The following is a 23,276-nucleotide window of genomic DNA, read 5'->3' as shown; positions in this document are numbered from 1 at the left end:
TTTATTACTATAGCCATAGATCAAGATTCAAGACTATCATATGCATTTTATCGAGTCTGACTTTTACTTTCGTATAATATACGATAGTCTTGGCGTTGGCGACCACCCCGCAGTGCATTGTGCACTTTCACCACCAGTAAAGCCCGTATTTCTCCGTTCTAGTCTAAGTCTACATGTACAAAACATATGTAAGGTACTTACCCGGTTGCCCCAAATGTTAACTCACCCTTCGGAGTATTTGTGCAATGTATTAGTCCAAATGTTTCAATAGATATGAGTTTTAATCCTGTCTGTGTCGGATTCTGTCGGAAGTTCCCTGTATCCTTGTTGTTGCCTGGCTAGTGGCTACGTGAGACTACTCAATGGGCGGTAGTGACGGGGCGCATCCGGTGAAAGCCGGAATTACACTCAATGTAAACAGGAAGTAAACGAGGGGGAACAAATGGCGTTCGGCCACAGACGAGAGTAAAACACATATCTATTGATAAATACGGACTAATACATTGTACAAAGACTCCGAAGGGTGAGTTCATATTTGGGGCAACCGGGTAAGCACCTTATATTTTTCATTTGTGCATGCTCGGAGAAATACGGGATGTACTGGTGAAAGTCCAGGACGCACTGGGGGTGCAGGCCCGATAAAATACATATATGATAGTCTTGATCAAAGGCTAGTTTACCACAGCTATTATTGTAGGCAGATTGTAGCTATTATTATTAGTGTGTTATAAGGCCAGGTCCAAATAACTCTATAACTGCACAGCAAGGTTTGAAAAGTATTTGCAACTGTTATAATGAAAACAATACTTGCCCCAGAGAAGGACAGCAGGATAGAATAGAATAGAAAATGCAAGTTATTTCAATGTGTGTGACTTGGTTGGGGTCAACGTATATACCAGAATGCTGATGGGGGGAAATGGAAATGTTTCCAAAGAATGCAACTGAAAGTTTCTGAAACAATGACACTTATTCCTAGGAATCATTCAGACTCCAGTTTACTTCTTCCATTTGTAACAAATGGTTACTTGGGAGTCGTGGGAATTGCACAAATCTTTGGCTCAGATATGGGACTGACAAAAGGCCAGAGCAATGACTGATGTTTTGCATTGTTCTCATTCACCTGGCAAACCTGTGTAGACTGTAGCAACTTTCACCACATCACACCACACACCACACCCATCTGTGCTCTATACAGTCACTCTGTACCATAGTGGTTAAAGTCAGACAAAGTCAGAAAGCATCACACCTTCCATAATTTTCTCTGACTCTGTGTCTGTCTCTTGTGCATTTGTTTCTCACCTAATCCCTTGTGATGACTGCAGTACCCGTATGCTGGTGATTCACTTTGGTCTGTGCCAGCATTTTGGCAGTCACACCACAGCCAGGAAGACAGATGAGATAGCATGTATTTATTTATATAGAAGAGTCACCATGACTTGTTTCATAGGAAGGAAAACTAGAGCATAGCAATTGTACCACTTACAGTAGATAAGCCTCGGCTTTCACAACAGACTGGCACTATTTAAAAGGGGTCTTTATTATTCAGATAGTACCAACTACCAGTACCAACTTATCAAAACATATTTAGCTGTATGCACCCAATAATGTGTCAGTACATATCACTGATGTTTATAAAATCAACTTCAGCATGTTATGTAAGTCCTGCTGAGAAGTGAGTCATAGGTGAAAAATTCATTGGCTACTGACCAACATCACAAATTTAACAGGCAAGCATAGCAAAAGGGCTATTTTAAAATGAGAGTTTCTTCCCCTCCTCAATGCATCTTCAAGTGCCTGTTTGATTGCAATTGTATGAATAAAGTATACGTCTCAAACCACTGCAACAATATTCGCACCGCTGGATATAATTTTGCTAACATTCATTGTCCCACACAGAATGACATGACTGGTCATAGCCATATAACCAACCAACAGACCTCTCAGGTCCAGTGAAACACTGCCTTCTAATGGCGAAAAGATATCACCACAAGTTGCTTTCACACAACAATGATGGAAAAAGCTTAGGCCAGTGTGTATGTGCCATATATGGGGACAGAATTGTCCCCAAATATGGCCTGTATCATGTCAGGAATGTTGGATAATTGGGGACAAAAGTATGCAATTTAACAGCATTTCATATGGTTGGGAATGACATTCTCCTTAATTGACATAAGAGTCAATTTACATTATTGACTCTTAAGTCAATGTAAATTCCACCAATGAGAGAGAATATGAGAGAGAGAGAGAGAGAGAGAGAGAGAGAGAGAGAGAGAGAGAGAGAGAGACATTCATTGGATTTATGTTCATATCAGAGACATGGATTTGAATGTAATAGCAGACAAGTCAAAAAAGCAAAAACACAGTATAGTGAGTATACATTCTTTATTATTGCATTTAATCTCCTTCACAATTATCTCCATCTATCAGTCAAAGAATGTGGCTCACATGACTTAAGATTCTTTAAGTTACATAATATTTATATACAAGTGTGCCCAGTTGTGGGCTTGAAAACTAGATTAATCTACTGTAAATGGATGAGGAGTCACTGTACTTGATTGATAAAGAGTTTCTAGTCCATTACTATGCTTTGGGCTGTGGTGCACAAGAGTGCAGATTGTCTCCCTGACACACAGTACAAAAGAGAAACTGCTGCACTGCCATTCAAAGAACATCAAATGATACCAAGAGTTTCTGCCCCTCCTCAGTGCATCTTCAAATGCCTATTTGATTGCAATTGTATGAGGGAGGTATAAGTCTCAAACCACTGCAACAATATTCACACCACTGGACATAATTTTGCTTCCATTCTTGGTCCCAACAGACCTCTCAGGTCCAGTGAAACACTGCCCTCTAATGGTGAAAAGATATCACCACAATTTTGATTTATTTTGTTATGATGGAAAATGCCTAGACCAGCGTTTCTGTGCCTTGGCCTACTGTATATCATGTCAGGAATGTTGTATAATTGTGGACAAAATGATGTACTGAAAAAATATTTTTACTGCATTTCATATGGTTAGGGTAGCGTTCAGGAGAATTATGTTCTCCTTAATTGACATAAGAGTCAATTTACATTATTGACTCTTAAGTCAATGTAAATTCCCCCAAAAGTCCACTAAGTAAACATGAATGTGTGTATGTGTTCATTGGATTTATGTTCATATCAGAGACATGGATTTGAATGTAATAGCAGACCAGTCAAAAAAAGCAAACACACAGTTTAGTGAGTATACATACTTTATTATTGCATTTAATCTCCTTCACGACCATCTCCAACTATTTTCCAACAGGAATGAAAATAACAAAAGAGGTATTATTAAACAGACTTCTTCTAGCATGATTAATAATAAGACTCATTTAAAAACTTTTAAGCTGAGTGAGGAATAAAAAAAAAAGATAATTAAGTAATGAAAATCGCACACTGTTTTACAGTCACATTTGAACAAGTCATCTATAACAAACAGTGGCAACCCATTCCAAACTTTCGTTTTACAGCACATATATTAATAAAATAAATCTAATATTTTGCTAGTCAAAGAATGTGGCTCACATGACTTAAGATTTTTCAAACTACATAATCTTTAATACAAGATACAGTGTATGGAGTCGTGGACTTGAAAACTAGATTAATCTACTGTAAATGGATGAGGAGTCACTGTACTTGATTGATAAAGAGTTTCTAGTGCATTGCCATTACTATGCTTTGGGCTGTGGTGCACAAGAGTGCAGATTGTCTCCCTGACATACAGTACAAATAGAAACTGCTGCACTGCCATTCAAATAAGATCATAATGATAAAATGCCGATGGAGCTGAATATGGCCAAAGTAGTTCAGCCTGAGGTTTGAAATAAGACACAGAGGGTTGATCCATTTCCTACATTTCATAAAAAAAAAGGACATATTCACTGGCTTTGCCTTCAAGTTCTATTCAGTGATTAGTTCAACAGCGGTACTGCAACTAAAGACCAGTGTCACTGCTGTCCACAGCATTTCTACATTGTTCCCTGAGACTGGGATGAAAGGGCTGTTTTAAATGTTTAAAGTAAATAAGAAAACATGAGTAGAAAGTATACAGGGCCATAGCTGAATTGGTAGAGAGGCTGAGAAGGTCCTGGCTTCGCCACTGGCCTGCACAGTCATAAGTAATAAGTGTCCTTGAGCAATAGACTTAAACAGCTCCCCGGACGCTGTACACATTTCAGGTATGTAGAAATGTATAGAGACAAGAGTACCCCAAAGGTGTGGGGAATAAATTCTTATACAAGCAAATTCACAAATACAGTCTGTAATTGAAGGTTACATGTGCAGATCTTGCCATCACTCCCAACATGCATCTGTAAGTTACTAGATTATTGCTCTCCGATGCGACGATAAGCAGCACCATTACATGCAAGCCGAGGTGGGAAGGCCTACTGTGATGAACACTAATCGATAAGAAAGTATACATGTAATCAAAGACTTAAATACGGTAGGATTTGAGGTCGAGTTGTGCATTTCTCCGTCATTTGCAACAACATGCTTTAAAACTGCACTATGTAACTTTCCTCTTCTACCCCGGATTTGAACCCGGTTTCCTACGCAAGTGCTGACATTTTTACCATTGAGCTAATGGAGTCTTCCTAATTGCTCAGGGAATTAATTGAATCTTGTGTCAGATCCTGTGTCTAAGTGAGACATGACCTTTGACACGATCTAAATGTCTCAATAGAAGAGCAGGGAGGCAAAATACACCACCAATTGTGTACATGATATTGTATTGTATTAACATACTCTACAATACAGATTGGACAGAACTGTATTTATTTTATTCATTTAAAAAAAAGTTACATAGTGCCGCCTTAAGTTGCTAGATTACTTCTTCGACCACTGTTGATAGTCTGTACAGTACATACTGTACATATCCATTCATGACAGATGTATGTCCATATTACTGGTGATAGATTGTACACTATACTTCTAGGTCTGTCCATGTGCAGATGGCTAGGTTAGACTTTTAAGTGTTCTATTTATATAGTGTTCTTATTTTTTACTTTCATCTTTATCTTACTACTTTTTAAATTCATTCTTTATTTGGAATCTTAGTTTAATCTCTCCATTCCTGCATCTGTCCTGTGTTTCATACCTACTACGGTGCTGCTATGACACACAGGGATCAATAAAGGTCTATCTATTTATACAGACGATAAAAAGAAAGCTAAGAAACGGAATACTTGAAAGAAAAATAAGTGGTCCCCGACACTCTAATTGGTGGAATGCAAACTGGACCCAAGAAGCTTTAAACTTCCCTATCATTAAAAAAGGGCAAAACAAACTAGGTAAACAATAAAATGATAATAATACATTTGACATAATGTATTTCTAAACGTTTTGCTGCACGTCAGAAGATGGAACTGGTTTATCACATAATAGAAAGCACATAAGAGCAAGTGCATAGAGGTACAAACTACTGTAGGTCTAACAAAAGTAAAACATTAAGTATAAAAGCATCTTATGTGTCCTGCACCACCTTCAGAAATGTCCCCTTGGTTTGACTTAAACCCATCACACTGCATGTTGAACAAAATTAAAATTTCTCATGCAGAATAACACAATCAAAAGCACTTCTTCAAGACAAAACATCAGTTCAAAGGTTTGTCAAACCTTCACGTCTGCCCACGTTGCCCAGTTTTACGATGGGCTACCACGACCTATTCCTCCGAGTCAAAAGTCCCAGGCTCCAGTCCTGTGTCCAGTGCCCTATGCTGCTGGGGGTCGAGGGGCCGCGCCAGTGGAAATCCCCGCAGTTTCTCCTGCAGGCTGCCCACAGCAAGCCTCATCTGGTCCTCGGCCCCTTGCAGAGACTTCACCTCCATAGTATAGAAGAGGTACAGCATAAAAGTGGTCAGCAGGATGGCAAAGCACAGCGCCCCCAGCAGGTAGAAGGAGGCACGGGGGAAAGGTTGCTCTGCTCCAAGGGCCAACCAGGGCACGGCTGCAATGGCCAGCTCAAGGAGAAGGAGGGCTAGTCCCATCACTCCAGTGCGGGCCGCCGTGTAGCGCATTCTCTCGGCACAGTGCAAGCCTACCTTGACTTCCGTGCGGGCCTCTGTCACAATATCAACCAACTCAGCCAACTTCCCTAATGTCATGAGGGGAAAGAGAGAGAGAGGGGGGGGCAAACAAAGCAAACCAATTTAAAGCTGTTTCACACCAAGCACAGAATAGCAACACGTAATCTAACATGCACCAGCACAGATGGGATCCGACCGAAATAATCTCTCATGGTTCACATGTGATTAATGAAACGGTTGTGTCTCACCAATCACAGCATGGTTGGCAATGGTCGGGTCCATAAGTATTCTTGTTTCAGAGTACCCAGTGCAATACCCATGCTTGAGAACAATGCAGGTCGGGAATGATGCAAGTTGGGAATGCATGCAATACCCATTGTACATATTGTCAGAGTAACCGTTGTACCGGTTCTTAGAGTACGACCGATCAACTAAAGATCAGGGATATGGGTATCCCTGATGTCGCCAGAAACCCCTGACATGTTGATGACGTATATGAGCATATGCAAAATGGAGCTCCATTGTATTATAATTGCTTGTAATTATGTCATCTGTTAACCCTATTCCCATATTCATTCATGTTCGGTGAATATGATACATAGTCGATGTAGGTCTTTACAAAATATGTACGACCGATCAACTAAAGATCAGGGATATGGGTATCCCTGATGTCGCCAGAAACCCCTGACATGTTGATGACGTATATGAGCATATGCAAAATGGAGCTCCATTGTATTATAATTGCTTGTAATTATGTCATCTGTTAACCCTATTCCCATATTCATTCATGTTCGGTGAATATGATACATAGTCGATGTAGGTCTTTACAAAATATGCCAGTCAAATCTCCATATCGAGTATGTTGCGCCGCAACAAGTCCATGCTGACAAACATTTGACATGATATTTGATCGTCGGCTATGATCATGTCAAATTGACAGATTGATAAATGCAGAGCATTGCATTGAAATTACTGTATGCCCACTTTTCGTTGCACCTTCATTTGATAAACGAAGGTCTTTGTTTTTGTGGTTCCTTTTGCGAAAATACACACTTGACCAATGTTGCTTTCTGTCTATTTCCTATTTTATAAACTCAGGCTATGAGGAAATCTATATGCTTATGCAGCATGACAATATCCGTTTGAGGTCTTGCAATAACAGTTGTAAGTGTAACTTCAAGTGCCAGTTTGAACAACAATAACACAACACTGCTGATGTTTGGAATAAACACTTTGCAAAGAGGAAGAAATGATAACGGTAGGCTTCGTGCAGTATGGATTTGTAAAAGAATATGCACATTTTAATGTTGCTAAACACTAAAGTAAACTGTTGTTTTTGTTGGTGCTGCAGTTTTTCCATGTATCAGCACTATTTTCCTGTCCCATATCAAACTTACAATGTGAAAACTCCTCATCTATAGTGAATTAAATTATATAAATAATTAATAGCAAATAAACAAAAGAATAAATGGGCTTAGGTTCATAACATGAATCAATAAAAACAGTGAGTCAATGAAAACTGACATATGCAAAAGACACCTAGTGTAGGGGGACCAAATATTTCTTGAGGGGGGAAGTGGAACACTAGAAAGCATATATAAGTAAGTCTCACAGGACATGTATGTGATAAGTGTACATGCAGAAACTCTTTGTGTATATGGGCGTGTGTGTGTGTGTGTGGGGGGGGGGTGTTTATAGACCCCTTTTGCATCAACGTAATTGATACGTCACAATGGAATATTGCATTGGAGGCAATAGGAATCACCTCAGAATAGTACCAATGTTCTTTGTTGGTAGGCTTGGTTATAGCTACTCACCTACTGAACATGCCATCTAGCCCTTTTGTTAGGATTAGTGAGATTACATTCAAATAGAGCACCGAAGTCTGATGTCACTGCCGCTAGAGGGCGCTGTCCCCCTGGGTTGTGGGTTTATTTTTTGTGTTGATATCCCCATAGGGGAATCTTCACATCATATAAAAACTGTGTTCCAAACATAAACACACCACCCAGGCATTTCTGTCAGGGGGGTGGGTCTGCATTGTTCATTCATATTTGATACAGTCTGTTTCTGGAGACATTTTTATTAATTCTGCCTTAAAAGTCTTAAAAACTACACTGAAATCACTGTCCCTACAGCTGCCACGTTCATGTAATCCTTGGGTCGTTTGACTCGTTTCTAGCGTTTTTGTGTTACTCTTTAGGCAATCTGGAAACCCATCGCCAAATAAAAAGGAAAAACAGCGCCCCCAGCGTTTTTCAGATTGCGCTGAGTTCTGAATCTGTTCTTGCTCTGAATCTGTTCTTGAGAGATTACTCTTTGGGTAAATGTGTACATTTCCACCAACTCAGTCGATGCTTTACTTTTCGAACACAGTTCTTATATGAGGAGATCTAAGATTCCCCTATGGGGATATCAACACAAAAAATAAAGCCACAACCCAGGGGGACAGCGCCCTCTAGCGGCAGTGACGTCAGGACTTCCGCGCTCTATAAACAAAATATAATAGATGGACATGAAAGTGGTGGCAGAGAATACCAGGTCCTGAAGGAGGAATCAAACTCAGCCTGAGACTCTATGGTTGACACATTAACCTGGCAGAGCCACCAGGGGCTCCCCTAGAGCCTTCACTAAATGTTAAAAAACAGATTGCCATAGAAAAGTACCTGCAGTGCAGTCAGGTTCCCTTGCTCTCTCACCATCTCCAGCCTGGGTCTGGCTGACTGGCTCCAGTCTCAGCTCAGCAGTCAACGCCTCATGATCAGAGTATGGGAATGGATGGTCAGGGACAGAGCCTTTGGTAGTAGACAAGGACTCACACCGAATGTCCACGTTGGATGTCCCCTGGTAATCCCAAAATGTAGGAGAATCCTATTTAGCAGTGCTTCCACATTGAGGCATTTACACTGCTTTACATTATTGTCTCATAGCAGAGGAGCAGTTCATGGCATTAAAATGGTACATCAAGGACAAATATACAAATCACTCCTCATACCTTGAACAAGATGTAATCTATTCGGAGTCCCTTCTCAAATGGGACAATCTCTTTCTTGCTAATGAATGGGTTATCTGCTATTAGAGTCAACCCATCCTCACATCCCTGCAACAGAAAATCCAATTATTTTAGATGCCACCTGTTGGTGAAATACTGTCATGGCATGGCACAGATGTACACTGTAAATCATTACATTATTTGATTATCGTGTCTCTTTACATCAAACTTAGCAGTCTCTACGTAAGAGTCCCGTAGACTTGTGTAGGTTCTTAGTAGTCTGTTGCCCAGGTCCTGAGGGTGCATGTTGAGATCCCCACCAAGAATCACCATGTCTGCTCCACCAGAGGTATGGCTAATAAACCAGGAAATACAAAATTAACGTCTCAGCAATTTTTTTACCAAATTTTCACCCAGAATAGGGTGACAAAGGTTCATGTGCTTAAAAAAGGACCATAGTGGTGGCATGGCCTATTTAGTTGACTATGACTTGATTACAAATGTAAATGCCTGTGACGAATTAGCCATGCACTTTTGTTAAGCTAACATTGACTTCATTATTTAGGTAAGTTCAATAGCGTTTTAATAACTTCTGGACAACATGTAAACAAATATACACAGCTATGTTATCTAAAACTGAGGCAATTAACAGCTAAATGTTTATGTATGTTATAAGGACGAAGCAGTGAGTAGACAATGACGTGTTTAGATGGTCTGGTCCTTTAAAGCAGTGGTTCTAAAATGGGGTTCCTTCCAGGGGGTCCCCAGCAACATTATTACACAAATCTTGTATGGGGTTCCCTGGCACAAAAACCTTTCAGATAGGGGGTCTGCAGCAAAATAGATATTAAAAAGTTTGAGAACCATTGCTTTAAAGACCCCCCTACCGGATGAACTGTTGCAGCTCCCAGGCCTGGACCACTCTGTGAGGTAGATAGGAGTCCTTCTCTCTACAGTACTCTGCATGCAACTAAAGACAACACACACAAGAATACCCACACCATCATCAGTACCTACTGTATACACTGCATGTGTGTAGGGCGGTCACCATCATGACATTATAGTTTAACTTATTGCCCTAAATGCCCCAAATAGCGATAAAATACACTGTCTTCACCTTGCTCAATAAAGAAAACCTTTATTAAGGCAACGTTTCGGTCACGGACCTTCCTCTGGCATCTCACGTTTCGTCCATGAATGAATAATAAAAGTTTTCTCTATTGAGCAAGTGAAGATGGTGTGCAGGTTATTCTATTTTATCTAAACATCTGCTCTACCAAACACACCCGTCCCTGAGCTGATAAAGTGTGCAAAAGTTGAAAGTGGTTAAAAGAGCGTCCGCAACGACATGGAAATAGGGCATTTCATCCAGCTGTTGTTATACAGAATGTAAACAATTCTAAGAATTATGCAAAATAATTGCAATTAGCTCAGATGATTGCGATCAGGTGATTAGGTAATAAATGTGTGTGGAAGATAATCGCTTTATGGGTTTCATAGACAAGCTTACATGAGTGACATAGACATGTGCCTTCAGACTGCCTATGCTTAAGATGGCCATTCCAACAGCTTTACCTCCAAACCAGTCTCCATGATGGGCCTGTGGAATGGGGAAAAACAGAAACTTTGGGATAACTTGCACCAGTAATGTGTTGCAGTATAAAAAAACGTTACTGGTCGGAAGAACATCACTGGGTGTGAGCTGCCTAGTCTGGAGGATCTCTACACCCAGAGCTGCCTCAAAGAATCCCTGAGGATCATTAAAGACCACAAATACCCCCACAAAATACTTTTCTCCCCTCTTTGACATTGACGTGTTTCACGTGTTTCACGGCAATGGCGCAACGTGCCAATGACGTGTTTGACGTGTTTTGGGAAAAAAAAAAAAAAAAACACCCTTGTTGACAATTGATGTCAACAAGGTCGCGATGACTACTTGAAAATCTAAGATAAAACTAGCAGGCTGAGGAACAGTCAGGCCCCACGGGCCATCAAACTGTTAAATAACAGTGAAAAGTGACTGTGCAATAACTCTCTGTACTTTGCACTATGCACTTTCTTTGACTGATTTTATGTCTTTATTGTACTGGAGCTTCAGAGCGTAGGGTTTTCACATGTATGCACCTAAACAGTGCATCTAAGTAACAATAAAGTGAATCTGAAGATTACCATAATAAAGATTTATTTTATTCTTTGTTTTCTCCATACTTACCATGTATGGGTAGCCGTTAAGTGAGTAACGGTAAAGAAAGGCATCATGGATCCTATGTCTGGAGAATATCGCTAGACCACTCCCGATAACTCCACTTGTGGGCAAGAGGAAAACAATGTGTGGATATGAGGTTTAAGTTTCATGCATTTACAACCATGTACATAGTGATATTGGTTGAATTTACCAGCGATGTTATAAAAAACACAAGAGGAAGAAAATGATCATCTCTCATAAGAAATGAATGGAGTTATACACTCAGTTCTCAGTGTAATGCTACGGTATATCCAAGCTATACAATAATTATCTACTGAAAACATACAATAGTCCTACATAAAGAAAACCTATAGAATTATGCCAAATATTAAATATACTGTATGTGTGAGCTGTCTAAAATATGTAAGGACTTGGTGTTTTCCTGAAGTTTCTTTTGTCTTTTCTTTTTAATAACTTCTAAAAGGGATTAAAAAAGCAGGCCCTTCGATTAATCCCAGTCTTGTGCCTTGGCATGAGGTCAAGACAGCATTAAGTAGCAAAATATAGAGAAAATCCTGTGTGTAGTAGTAGCTAATCCACCTCTTTTGAGGCTCGACTTCAATATGAGATATGTTTCCAAGACAAGGTCATTGACAAGCAGTTAAAAGGCTTTGACACAGAGACAATGTATTAGGTTTCACAAAGTGACATGATTTGTATAATGACCTCTTTGCAAACTTTCATCAAAGGGACTGAATAAAGCTCTAAATGCACTGGCTAAAACAGTTAAACAGTCCAAATACCTTTTGAAGTAATGAGAGTGGCTATGGCTGCTTGCAAGCTTCTTTTTCAGAGAAATAAAGTCTTTCTCACTCCATACCTGAAAAAGACAACAACAATTTGTCATTATTATGGCCCTTGCACACACAGTCAGATTTTATCACACCCAATTTATTTTTATTTTATTCTCTTCCTCTCTATGACCTCTTACACCTACTCTGAAATTGACATCCGACGAGCGACGGTGCGTATTTTTTCTTAACCGAACCCAGTTCAATTCCTGCATATTTTTTGCATGGGTTAAAGACTGCCCACATTTTTTTTTGCGTCAGACCTTTATAGGTCAAACACGGAAACATTCATTGATGTATAATCACTATAATCTCTAAGTTAATTTAAGCCATATTTTGATCTACAACACCAGAACAGAAATACTTCAACACATACTTAGCAAACCTCCCTGCTGTGAGTGAGTGAGGGAGTGAAAGTATGACGCAAATGACTGAGCGAGTGATACAGTGAGTAACACGTGCACATTTTCCACCGACCTCCTGCAGTAAGACAATATCATGCTGTTCCCTGGACAACAGATCGCCAATCATGACATAGCGCTGTGGACAGTGTTTGCTGAGGTAACGGATTCCCCTGTAAAACAGAAGACAGGGCAGCATTACATTACTGTCAAATAACATTATGGGATGAAAGAAAGAAAGAAATGTTACGAAACAAAAGTGCCCACCAGCAGTTGAGTGAGAAGACCCGGAGCCTGACAGTGTCTCTGCTAGCCATAGTGGTGTGGGACTAGATCAGTAATGTTGGTGGTGATAATTGTAGCAGAAGGGCTTAGGCTGGTCCCGTGTGCTGCAGGTTCCGGGCACTGGACTGCAACTCTCAGGGGATCTGGGACAGGTCTGAGACAGAGACAGAGACAGAGAGAGGCTACATAGTAAACTCCAGATTTTGCTGTGTACATATGTCATTTTGTCTTGTGAATCTATCACCTGATCATGGCAGCGGAAGTAACGTTTGTGGTGAAGTGGCAGGATGTGTTTATACGGTATATAGCTAAATAGCTCTGCAAAGCCAGGTGTCAAAATCACCAAGGTTTGACCAAGGACATGAGTTCTACACTAACCTGGACGCAATCTGATGAGGACAGGAAGGGACATAAAAGGGATGAATGCAGAAATGACAGATGCCTAATTAACTGCCATTCGGGATATCAGACACATGTGATGTAAAAAAGTATCTTCATGTCAGATCTCATATAACATGGTCATTGACATGACAGGTTAGACAAAGACATGCTTTAGAAGGAGACAAAAACCAGTAAACATCCCTGTGAAATTCTTCCACTCAGCACCAAAAAGTGCAAGTCAAGCAGTAAGCAGAGGGAACAGGCCTATCTATACAAGCTCACCACAAACAAGAGGCTGATGATGAGGCTGAGTGCATTGGAGCATAAAAGGGGAAGCACCAATAATAATACACTCCATAATAGTCATTACTTTGCAAATATTTTCATACTTTTACAAAAAGAAAAGTAACAAGGTAAATATGGTTAACATTGATATTAATAGTTGTGTCCAACAATTCATGTTGTTCCAGTATTGGTGTGAGTACTAAACATGTAAGATGTTCTAAAATGTACCTACATCACTGTAGAAATTGGTGGTTTAACAGTTATTCCAGCAGGGCTATGACTTATCTTCAAAAGGTTAATACTTGATCATAAATACCGTATATCATCTTTTGTGCTGAGCAATATATTGATATTTGATTATATCAATGTTGTGAAATGAGACTAGATATCGTCTAGGATATCATGCGAATATGATATGATATGGCATAGCCTACGTGTTTGGCATTACAGTAAGTGGTATAATTTTCTGAACTGACCACACTGTTCTATTATTTATTATTTAAGACAGTCATTACTGATGAATATTTATACAAAAATCTCGCAAAGTAAATGTTTTGTGAAAGCCTCAATTGTCATCCCCATTCCCCACAAGAGCACCACGATAGCAACATATTTGATTAACTGTAGTATACAACCCTCGTAGATGTATTTATGATTCTGACGTCTTCAATTGAAGACGTCAGAATCATAAATACTACAGCTAATATTTGATCAGATCAGCCGTAATCACCCTGAGCTCCAATTGACCCTGCAGTGGACAAGGGGTTATTACTGACCTGCAATCAGAGGGGCATCATCACACCCACTCTATTCTAATGAGACTGCCTGCCATTACACACTGACTTCAAGCCAAGAGGAATGAGGACATTTTGGAAAAATATAATGAAAAGGCTAACGTGAGAGGGAAGTGTTCTTTCAATAGGTTAATGTGGGTCAATTGCCACACTGTTTAGTTTACCCATGCAGTGACTTAAGTCACAGGGTAAACAGTGTGACAATTGTTGGGGGGGGGGGGGGGGGCATTCCCTTTTAACGCTGAATGGTCATGCCCATAATTCATATCCACATGTCTGTATCCTTTATGTTATGTCATGTATTAATCTGGTATTAATGTAGTGCATGCTGTGCTACATGATTACTGAAACATCACCAGCTTAGTGTGTGTGTGTGTGTGTGTGTGTGTGTGTGTGTGTGTGTGTGTGTGTGTGTGTGTGTGTGTGTGTGTGTGTGTGTGTGTGTGTGTGTGTGTGTGTAGCAGAAGAGCTGATAGCCAAATGGAAGCACAAATAGCCCTGGTCCATAGCGTTATGGACCAGACAGAGCTAAAATAACCACTGCAATGTTATCGATGACGAAAGGTGCTAAAATCATTATGAGGCTGCAGGGCAGATAGATTTCATACCACTCTCATTTAACACTAACACACACACACACACACACACACACACACACACACACACACACGATGTCAGTCACTGACATGCATTTGGCAGCGAGTGCATGTCTTTAAAACACATGAAGTCACATTAATGTTGTCAGTTCCTCTCAACATAAACCCGAAAAGTGGATGCATCTCACGGTACAGCGATGCGATGTGGACATAATAATAATAATAATCCACATCGACAGTTAAGTCGATCGAGGACTAACTGTCACTTCACCACCTCCATTGCTGATGATGATTAATTATAAATGTAAGAAACACTAAAGACGATTGCGTTTTCAAATCAGAAGGTACAGCGTCTTTTATAACTAGACGTATTTATAGCCAGTAGCTTTAATTGAACGAACTGGTACCTACTGTAATTAAATAGTTATAAACTTATACGTCCGCTTGTTGCCCAAGTTATTATTCATTTAACTTACCTTGCAGAACTGTGGTTAGCTGCTTGCTCGTCTAATCGGAATGGCAACGGACTATAAGGGTTGGAGGTTTGTATCTTTCCTGTGAATCCAAGACGCTGCTAGCAGTTATAGCGGGTTACAACTAAGTAAAGACAAGGAAATGCATAGCAGCAGCTCCTTTAGCATAGCAGACACAGAGCAGACAGAACCCCACCGCTCAGTCCAGCAGTGTTTAATTTCAAGCCCTGCTGCGGTTTTCCGACTTCATTCTTCCTCACCAGCAGACCACGTGTCACGCCCCCCAGTCGCGTGGGATGCTGGGAGATGTTGTTCTTTTAGATCAACCAACCTTTTCGAGCCCATGAGCACTTTTCCAATGTGTGTAAGCCGTGGTGACTGACTGTTAAGTAATCAAGTACATGTACTCAAGTACTTAAGTACAATGTTGAGTTTGTTTTACTTTACTGGAGTACTTCCAATATTTCCTATACTTACTTCTACTCCACTATATCTCAGAGGCAAATATTATACTTTTACTCCACTATAATTATTTGAAAACTTTAGTTACTAGTTACTTTCAAGATTTTGATTATTGTTACAAAACATGCATTAACAACTTCAGCCCTATATATACATAGGCTCTTTGAAAATAGCCAATCTGCAAGCTCACAACGCATCGCAACGCGACGCGTTGTGAGCTTGTAGATCTGCTATTTTCAAAAGATTGTTATACATTTTGAAAACTTAAAATGTGACTTTTCTGCATAATGAGTACTTTTACTTTTGGTACTCTTGGTAAATTTTGATGCCAATACTTTTGTACTCTTACTCTGCCCAGGGTTCTGCTGTACGCCTTCCCTCCATTGACTCTACTCGTCCCCACACTCACGAGAGTGAGAGACCAGGGACTGGCAGCCCTTCTTTACGGTCAGCCGTGGCCCCTCCTGTTACACAGACCTGCTGTCTCAGGCGAGACACATCATCCCCATCTGGAGCACCTGGCTCTATGGGCAGAGGATGAACTTGAGCACTGTGGGTCTGCTCCACAATGTCATTGTCACTATGCAAGGCACGTCAGTTATGTGCATGAGCTCTTGGTACACCTGGAGTGAGTGCACTCGTTTCGCTGACAATAACATTCGGGGGGGTCATGAAGCCTAACCCGGCTTTCGTAGAGAACCCTCTTATGAAGTGCATTCCTCACCGTTTCACCCTCCTCTTTGCGTCACAGGAGCACCATGAATTGCATTATCTTTGCCCTGTCAGGGCACTGAGTACGTACGTATATTGGAAGGTCTAAAGGGCCATTCACACTGAGCACTATAACTATAAAAATACAGTTTTAAAAATCGTTCTAACTCAAGTGGATGGCAGAGTTCACACAGACTATAAAAAAAGTACAATGGTGAACGATATAGTTATAGTTATCTTTATAGTTATTGTGCTCAGTGTGAATGGCACTTAAGACTTGGACCAGTTACTGTCTCATGGGCCAAGCAGTATGCTGGGAAACCCATAACTAAACAAAGGCTCTCCCACTGGATAGTGGGAGGCCATACAACTCCTCTAGCAGGGGGCTGCATGCGCATTCCACTAGAGCAGGGGTGGGCAAGATTTATTTCCAGGGGGCCATACTGACTTCGATAAAGTGAGTGAAGGGCCACACATTGTACAATTGAATTGAAACGTGAAACACATGGTGCTGAATTATGTTAAAATTGCATGAATTTGGTAGACACTAGACAGCCTACCTTACTACAATAAGGTACTTGTCTTCACAACAATATATATATATATTTTATAGCTGTACTGTACTGTATCACTCTGGTGTTACAATGGCCTTACAATAAAAAGATTACTTGCATAAAACAATCATAGTCAACGCCGTATCAACTTTTAATTAATACATTAATACATTTAGACGGTGTCTTATCTTATCTGATATGCACCACACCATAGGTCACTGATCAAACACATTGCATTTTGTTATACATATGGACTCAAGGTTGACTGTTTCACTGTTCCATTATAAACATAAAACATTTGAGTACATACGGATGGAGCAATGCAAGGTATAGTAGCCTACTCAAATAGTAAATATTAATTACTATAAATTGGAGTCGAGTTAAATCTTTTTTTCTCAAACCATTAACATATGGCAGCCTTTTAGAATGTAAAGTTTTTTTTTTGGGGGGGGGGGGGGGGGGGCATTTTGTTTTTCTTTGAGGACTTGGCGGGCCGGATTAAGATGGTCAAAGGGCCGGGTCCAGCCCCCGTGCCGTATGTTGCCCATGTGTGCACTAGAGGGATATCTACATCCTGGGCCTGGGCAAGCTGGTCTGAATACTACTAATTTGGCAAAAGGTGTCCAGTTTATGTCGTTACCTAACATAGCTGGTTATTCAGTGGCCATGACAAGCAAATTTGATAAATGGACAACAACGTAAGACAATGTGTAATCATGTTTTTTTTTATAATAATATGTGAAAATAAATAACAAAGGACAAAACAAATTTAGAAACACGTTTAATATATTTTCTGGGGGGTGGGGAATGGCCCCAAAGGCACAATGCGTCTTTTATTGTTAGATACATTTGTTTGATTACATATTACAATCCCTATTTTGAAGATAACAGAAAATATAAAATTGCAATGCACAACAGTAACCAAGGCAATAGTAAACCACCTTTTAACAAAAAAAAAAAAACTTGCCCACACCATTCTGAATAATGATACATTAGATATCTCATAATCAATATCAACGCAATCACACATTTTCAGTGAAGCATATGGCATACACTGAAAGTCCAAAAAAGGAACAGAATCCAAACAAAGCACATTAATAATGATAATGGTAAAAAAAAAAAAAAAAGTCTGTATAAAAGGCAAAATGTTAAAACTGATAGAGGAGTGTTATTGTATCTAGCTTCTGAAATTTGACATTCAAAGCTCGGTGCAATTAATCACCGTACAATGTCTGATGTATGAAGTTTTGTGACAAAACTTTGTCCAGTGAATAACAGAGCAGATACCATTCTCTAGTCTCGTGAGATCCATGGGATGACTGTTATCTTGTCTTTAGTATAAAGTCCGGCAATACTTTCAACATCTCCATTGCAATGGCGAATCAATAATAAATCACCAATAACCCACCCAACCCTCCCGCCATTTGTTTTTTTAAACCCTATAAATAACAATCAATGGTCACACTCCGCAGCACAGAGCACAGATAGCTCTTTCAAGGCTAATTGTTTTGTAATTTTTGCCCAAGTTCAAAATAATTTCATGGGCCTCATATTGTCTTTTAAGGCAGTATAAAAATTTGAATATTAAGTAAGCTGATTGAGTGTAGAGTTACTCTAGAACACAGATTAATGAAGTCAAATTATTTGACTACCTAACCTACACTTGAACTTAAAAAATAAAAAATAAAATAAAAATAAAAACACTGATCAGCTTTCAACATCTTAACCGAGCAGATATGGTCTCTGTGCTGTGTTAACATTAATCACAAATATAAACATAAGTCCCCAGAATACTCCTATGTAACACATATTCCTGTAGCATCCACCAACTCACAGTACAGAAACAATTTATTTCAATTAGGCTACATAACTCAAGGCAGAAAGTAAGAACTGTTCTTGCCTCACCTCTTCTTGATCTTTTAAGTGCACCAATGCACACGTCTTCTAACAGAGAAAATACAACAGGGTGTACTGTAAGAATAGGACAGCCCTGGCTGGCTATACGTTAGGCTTGGCAACAGGCATCCCAAGTGTCATAAATCAGTTATAGATAAATTATTGTAAGACCTGATAATCAATATGTAAAAACACATGATGGAGCAGAGACTGCATGATATGGTAACACAATCAATCTTCTTTCTGTATGCTTGCAATGTAAAACTTGAGGCCTTTTTTGTACAACATTAGGCTACATGAAACACAAGCAATTATCTCATCCCGCTGTGTGCCCAGATAAAGAATAAAAAATACACCTCAAACATCTAAATCTGAGAGAAAAATGCATAGTCATATTCCGGTTCCAATTCATTGACAAAACAAATATATGTCCAACTTCTTTCTGTCATCTAAAAACAAGAGGTAGTAATAAGACATTCCAAAGTGGCAGGCAATGCTAAATCTTTGGAAAAAAAGGCACTTGCTATCCTGACGTACCAAACTGTAACAACTCCACTTGTCTCTGGGTCTCCTCTTCCATGGTCCTTTTGTCTGTACCCTCCCATTCTATTATGCACGTAACCACTAAAGCCCTATTTCGAAAATAGCAAAAACAGCCGATCTACAAGCTCACAATGCATCACACTGCAACAAGATGCCGTGAGGGCTTGTAGATTAGCTATTTTAGCTATTTTTGAAAATATTCACATATAACAACATGCCCAAAATAGGGATGCTAGGTTGTAAGTGGTTAAGCCTGATTTTCTGCTTCTGCGTCAAGTCAACAATCTTTTCAGTTGATGTTATTTCTGTAGACCGATTCATTTTGTCGCAAAAGCATGAATCATAATTTAATCTTATCGCTCATAGCGATATGAGAGAATTGTATAATATCTTCGCAACCCTGGACACCTTCTCATTCCCTCACTGCACACATCTCAAAATGCATCTATTGTCCTTTGCAAAACTGGCCCGCTTCATCTAAAGTACATATGGCAAGTTGGCTGTTTGCAAAATCATGAATTCTTCAATTTTCTTTCCTTGTCAGTTCATCCTTTCTTTTTTTTCTGATGTAGAAGATTTAAAATGTATCCATGTTTAAATGTGTCCATGTTAGTGTGGTCTAACATTGTTTCAATGTTCTTTCCTGGATAGTTGAGCAGTCTGAAGAGAGATTGTGTCACGCTTTGTCAGGCTTTTCCCAAATGTCCCTGAAGGGCTTAGTCTTTAACAAGTCTGTAGACATGATACTGGGCTCCATGTTCACTGGTGGAAACCTCAAACACAAAAGCTATACATAGCAAGGTCTCCTGGGTGTCACGGTTTGTCACCACCTGGAGGATAAACACAAACAATTTTGTCAAAGTTGTGACATTGCATTCAAACAAGTTCTATTATTGTTATAGCCCAGTGGTTTTCAACCCTTTTCATATCAAGGTTAGACTCTCAACCCAAGACTTAAAATATTTTGTCATAGTTTGATCAGATTTTGTCCACAATTCCATGCTGTAGTGATGTGGTACCAATAGGAGAGATAACAGGCAAACGTTGATCAAAATAACAATTCTTTAATTAAGCAATGCAGATCTTTAACAATCATTTAACTCTTGAGAGTTAAAGATCTATAAGGGTCCGTTTGGTTACCAACTCTCCATCATTTAGCTGGGGACCACCTGGAACCCCCTCAAGGACCACTGGTGGTCCCCGGACCACTGGTTGAGAACCACTGATATAGCCTAAACCACTTACCTGGAGAATAGTGAAGTTTTCAAGAACACTATTCATCATGTACTTTTCAGGCAAGTGCTTGAGCTTGTGGATGAAGTTGATCATGTACTCGCACATGGGAGACCGGTGGATCCTGTACACACACTTTCCTCCTTCCATCCGAGCATATTCGGTCTGAAACGTGTAAAAGAGTGTCAAAAGGCCTGTCGGTAAGGTGCTGTGGGTTATAACAACTCTCACTGAGAAAAAAAAAGAAAAAAAACCACAAAGCGATCAATCAATAGTCTTACCTCTACTTTCTCGACTACCTGCTTGCCAAATGAGCAGACTTTGGTTGAAACAGTGATAGTCATGTTCTCAGCACTGCCGTATTGGCTGCTGACGCCATAAAAAGAACCAGGGCCGTCCTGCATCCCGCTGCTATTCAGGTCAGCCTGTGGAGGATAAACACTTGATCACATTTCAGACAGGACATCTCACGTAATTACATAATAGGTTTATTGATGGTTATTAACACGGCAATAGGATTGGTTTTGGAGGACTAGATCTGGTTTTATGGCTCGTCAGTCACTGCATATATGTGCCCAGACTTAGGTCAGGACTAGTATAATCCACCAATGGAACATAAAAGATGATCCAAGCAGGTGGAGCTAATAGGGAAGCGGTATAGTCTCACGTGGCCAGACAATCAGACATCTCCGCCTACACACAAAAATCGGCAGCGTTAATTTAACTCTGAGAGAGTTATAAATGGATAGATTAACACTGGGGATTTTACTGTGTACCGATCATCTGGGGAAATCTAAATTCAGTGCTGGGGTTGAAGCAGGCAAAATCTCTGCTAACAAGCCTATGCCCAGTGATCACAGCTTTGAAAACCAATCTTAATACCGTTCCAATTTTGAAGGACTGCCTCAAAGTCTCTGGATTGGTTCTGCAATACTGTTGTTTGTTTTCAAATTTCCGAATTGTTTCCATTTCTAGCCCCTACAAGGAATTTAGACCAGATGTATCGGTAGGCAGAGATCTCTGATCGTCGACATATCTGTATTTTAGGAATACTCACCCAGAATTTGACTAAGAAGAAGGCGTTCTGAGGACCTTTCTCATATAGCTCTTTGAGCCCACCCTTCTTCTCAGGGAACTTATCATAGATCTGCCGAATGTCCACAGCCTCCAGGAGTGGGTCGCTGTAGGAGGGGTTCGTCTGCCCAATGTGGACAAACAGATGTTTGCTGTACTGCAATGAGGGGAAAAAAGAGGAATGGGAAATGGAGGAGAAGAAAGTATAAATATGTCTGTCACTCATTTTCTCATCCTGGCTGTTCCCTATGGCTAAGAAATGTTAAATGTAAAAGTGTCTATGCCCCCTTTTCCAGACCTAATCAGACAGCAGCAGTTCTGTGTGATACACTGAGAGTTGCTGCTTGAACATTTTTCTAGGAAAACGTATAGAAATACAATGCAAAATTCTACAAAGTAACCAGGTCTGTCTGATGGCAAAATACATCACTAATAGATAACAGCAAGTAAAGGGCTTTGCACCCACCTACCTCCTCTTATCTGTACAATTATCACTCACTAGCAGACAAGATTATTCCAAGCTTCAAGCCGTATTGTCATGTTATTCTTTAACGCACGTAACCTTATGTACAGGTTTATGTGTAGGGCATCATCGCTGTCATAACAGACCCTACACGCAGTTCTGTCAGGTACTCATCTAGACTGTGGAACCATCAGCGCACATCTTTGTATGTCAGAAACTGAACAATGTGGGCTGTTTGCATTTTATTTTATTTTATGTTTTTCTTTTTATTGTGTTGTGTTGTATAATTGTGATATGGATCTCCCTGGGTCTGAAATAAAGATTGAATTGAATCACACCTTATACAATGATATATTTTTGGTTGTTTAACTTACGTTATCTGGGTCTCTTTGGACCTCCATAAAGGCAGAGTACTCCAACATTCGCAGCTTAGAAGAAGCAATTGTCCGATCCTGCCACACAGGCACTGCTGTAGCGGCTGGGGGTGGAGGGGGCGCCAAGGGCTCATAATCTGGTTAAAGCACACACACACGCACACGCACACGCACACGCGCGCGCACACACACACACACACACACACACACACACACACACACACACACACACACACACACACACACACACACACACACACACACACACACACACACACACACACACACACACACACACACACACACACACACACACACACACACACAGAGTCAGTCAGTCAGTAGGAAAGAAAAACTTTTCATTATTCATTACTTTCCTTCTATCTTCCCCCCAGTAGTTTTCAGTGATGTCCAGTGATGTTGATACTCACTTTGTAAGGGTGGGGGTAATGGACCAGGTAGGTTTGGGTATGGGGACTGTGCAAACGGTTTGATACTGCAAAAGAATGAGTTAGTCAGTGGGGCAGTGATGAAACCTATTTACTCTTTACTGAGGTACATTATTACAGAAACAGAAAAGGCTACAACAGTGCAAAACCTGATCAGAGTGTGCCACGTTTGTGTATTGTTTTGCCATCTGCCTATCTAATCTTTGATTCACATTCGTTAGTC

General features: G+C 40.1%; 2 protein-coding genes across 5 annotated transcripts in view; both read right to left on the bottom strand.

The window, feature by feature from the left end:
- Positions 1–3,219: 3,219 nt before the first annotated feature.
- Positions 3,220–15,512, bottom strand: smpd2b (sphingomyelin phosphodiesterase 2b). Of its 2 annotated transcripts, none has more exons than XM_080424689.1 (11): positions 15,298–15,512; positions 12,748–12,919; positions 12,557–12,653; positions 12,032–12,108; positions 11,256–11,349; positions 10,554–10,643; positions 9,931–10,013; positions 9,266–9,398; positions 9,047–9,151; positions 8,718–8,895; positions 3,220–6,119 (listed from the first exon to the last, which is right to left on the bottom strand). In XM_080424689.1, the coding sequence occupies exons 2-11, from the start codon at positions 12,795–12,797 to the stop codon at positions 5,689–5,691; spliced, it is 1,338 nt and encodes a 445-aa protein (XP_080280815.1). In that variant the 5' UTR covers positions 12,798–12,919; positions 15,298–15,512; the 3' UTR covers positions 3,220–5,688. The 2 variants fall into 2 exon arrangements, with proteins under 2 accessions (XP_080280815.1, XP_080280816.1); XM_080424690.1 differs by having other exon boundaries at positions 12,748–12,908.
- A 2,273-nt stretch (positions 15,513–17,785) lies between these two features.
- tead3b (TEA domain family member 3 b) overlaps positions 17,786–23,276 on the bottom strand; it is a 34,984-nt gene continuing 29,493 nt past the window's right edge. For all 3 annotated transcript variants that reach the window (XM_080424694.1, XM_080424696.1, XM_080424695.1), the window contains 6 exons: positions 23,036–23,100; positions 22,605–22,741; positions 21,751–21,924; positions 20,975–21,118; positions 20,706–20,858; positions 17,786–20,290 (listed from right to left, as the gene is read on the bottom strand). In XM_080424694.1, coding sequence (XP_080280820.1) covers positions 20,177–20,290; positions 20,706–20,858; positions 20,975–21,118; positions 21,751–21,924; positions 22,605–22,741; positions 23,036–23,100 — 787 coding nt within the window. In that variant the 3' untranslated portion in view covers positions 17,786–20,176. The remainder of the gene's footprint in view (positions 20,291–20,705; positions 20,859–20,974; positions 21,119–21,750; positions 21,925–22,604; positions 22,742–23,035; positions 23,101–23,276) is intronic.

This window comes from Gymnoscopelus braueri (genome assembly GCF_963280865.1).
Source record: "Gymnoscopelus braueri genome assembly, chromosome: 3".
NCBI lineage: Eukaryota > Metazoa > Chordata > Actinopteri > Myctophiformes > Myctophidae > Gymnoscopelus > Gymnoscopelus braueri.
Note: the sequence above shows the minus strand (reverse complement) of the source record. Positions and strands in the feature narration are given on the sequence as shown.

Bases quoted from the DNA above. Each gene is read 5' to 3' on its own strand.
- smpd2b (XM_080424689.1), bottom strand. From the start codon at position 12,797: ATGGCTAGCAGAGACACTGTCAGGCTCCGGGTCTTCTCACTCAACTGC. The intron at 12,109-12,556 runs GTCGGTGGAAAA...TGTCTTTTTCAG, and splicing joins ATATTGTCTTACTGCAGGAG to GTATGGAGTGAGAAAGACTT. The intron at 9,399-9,930 runs GTAGGGGGGTCT...CTGGTTTATTAG, and splicing joins GAGCTGCAACAGTTCATCCG to CCATACCTCTGGTGGAGCAG.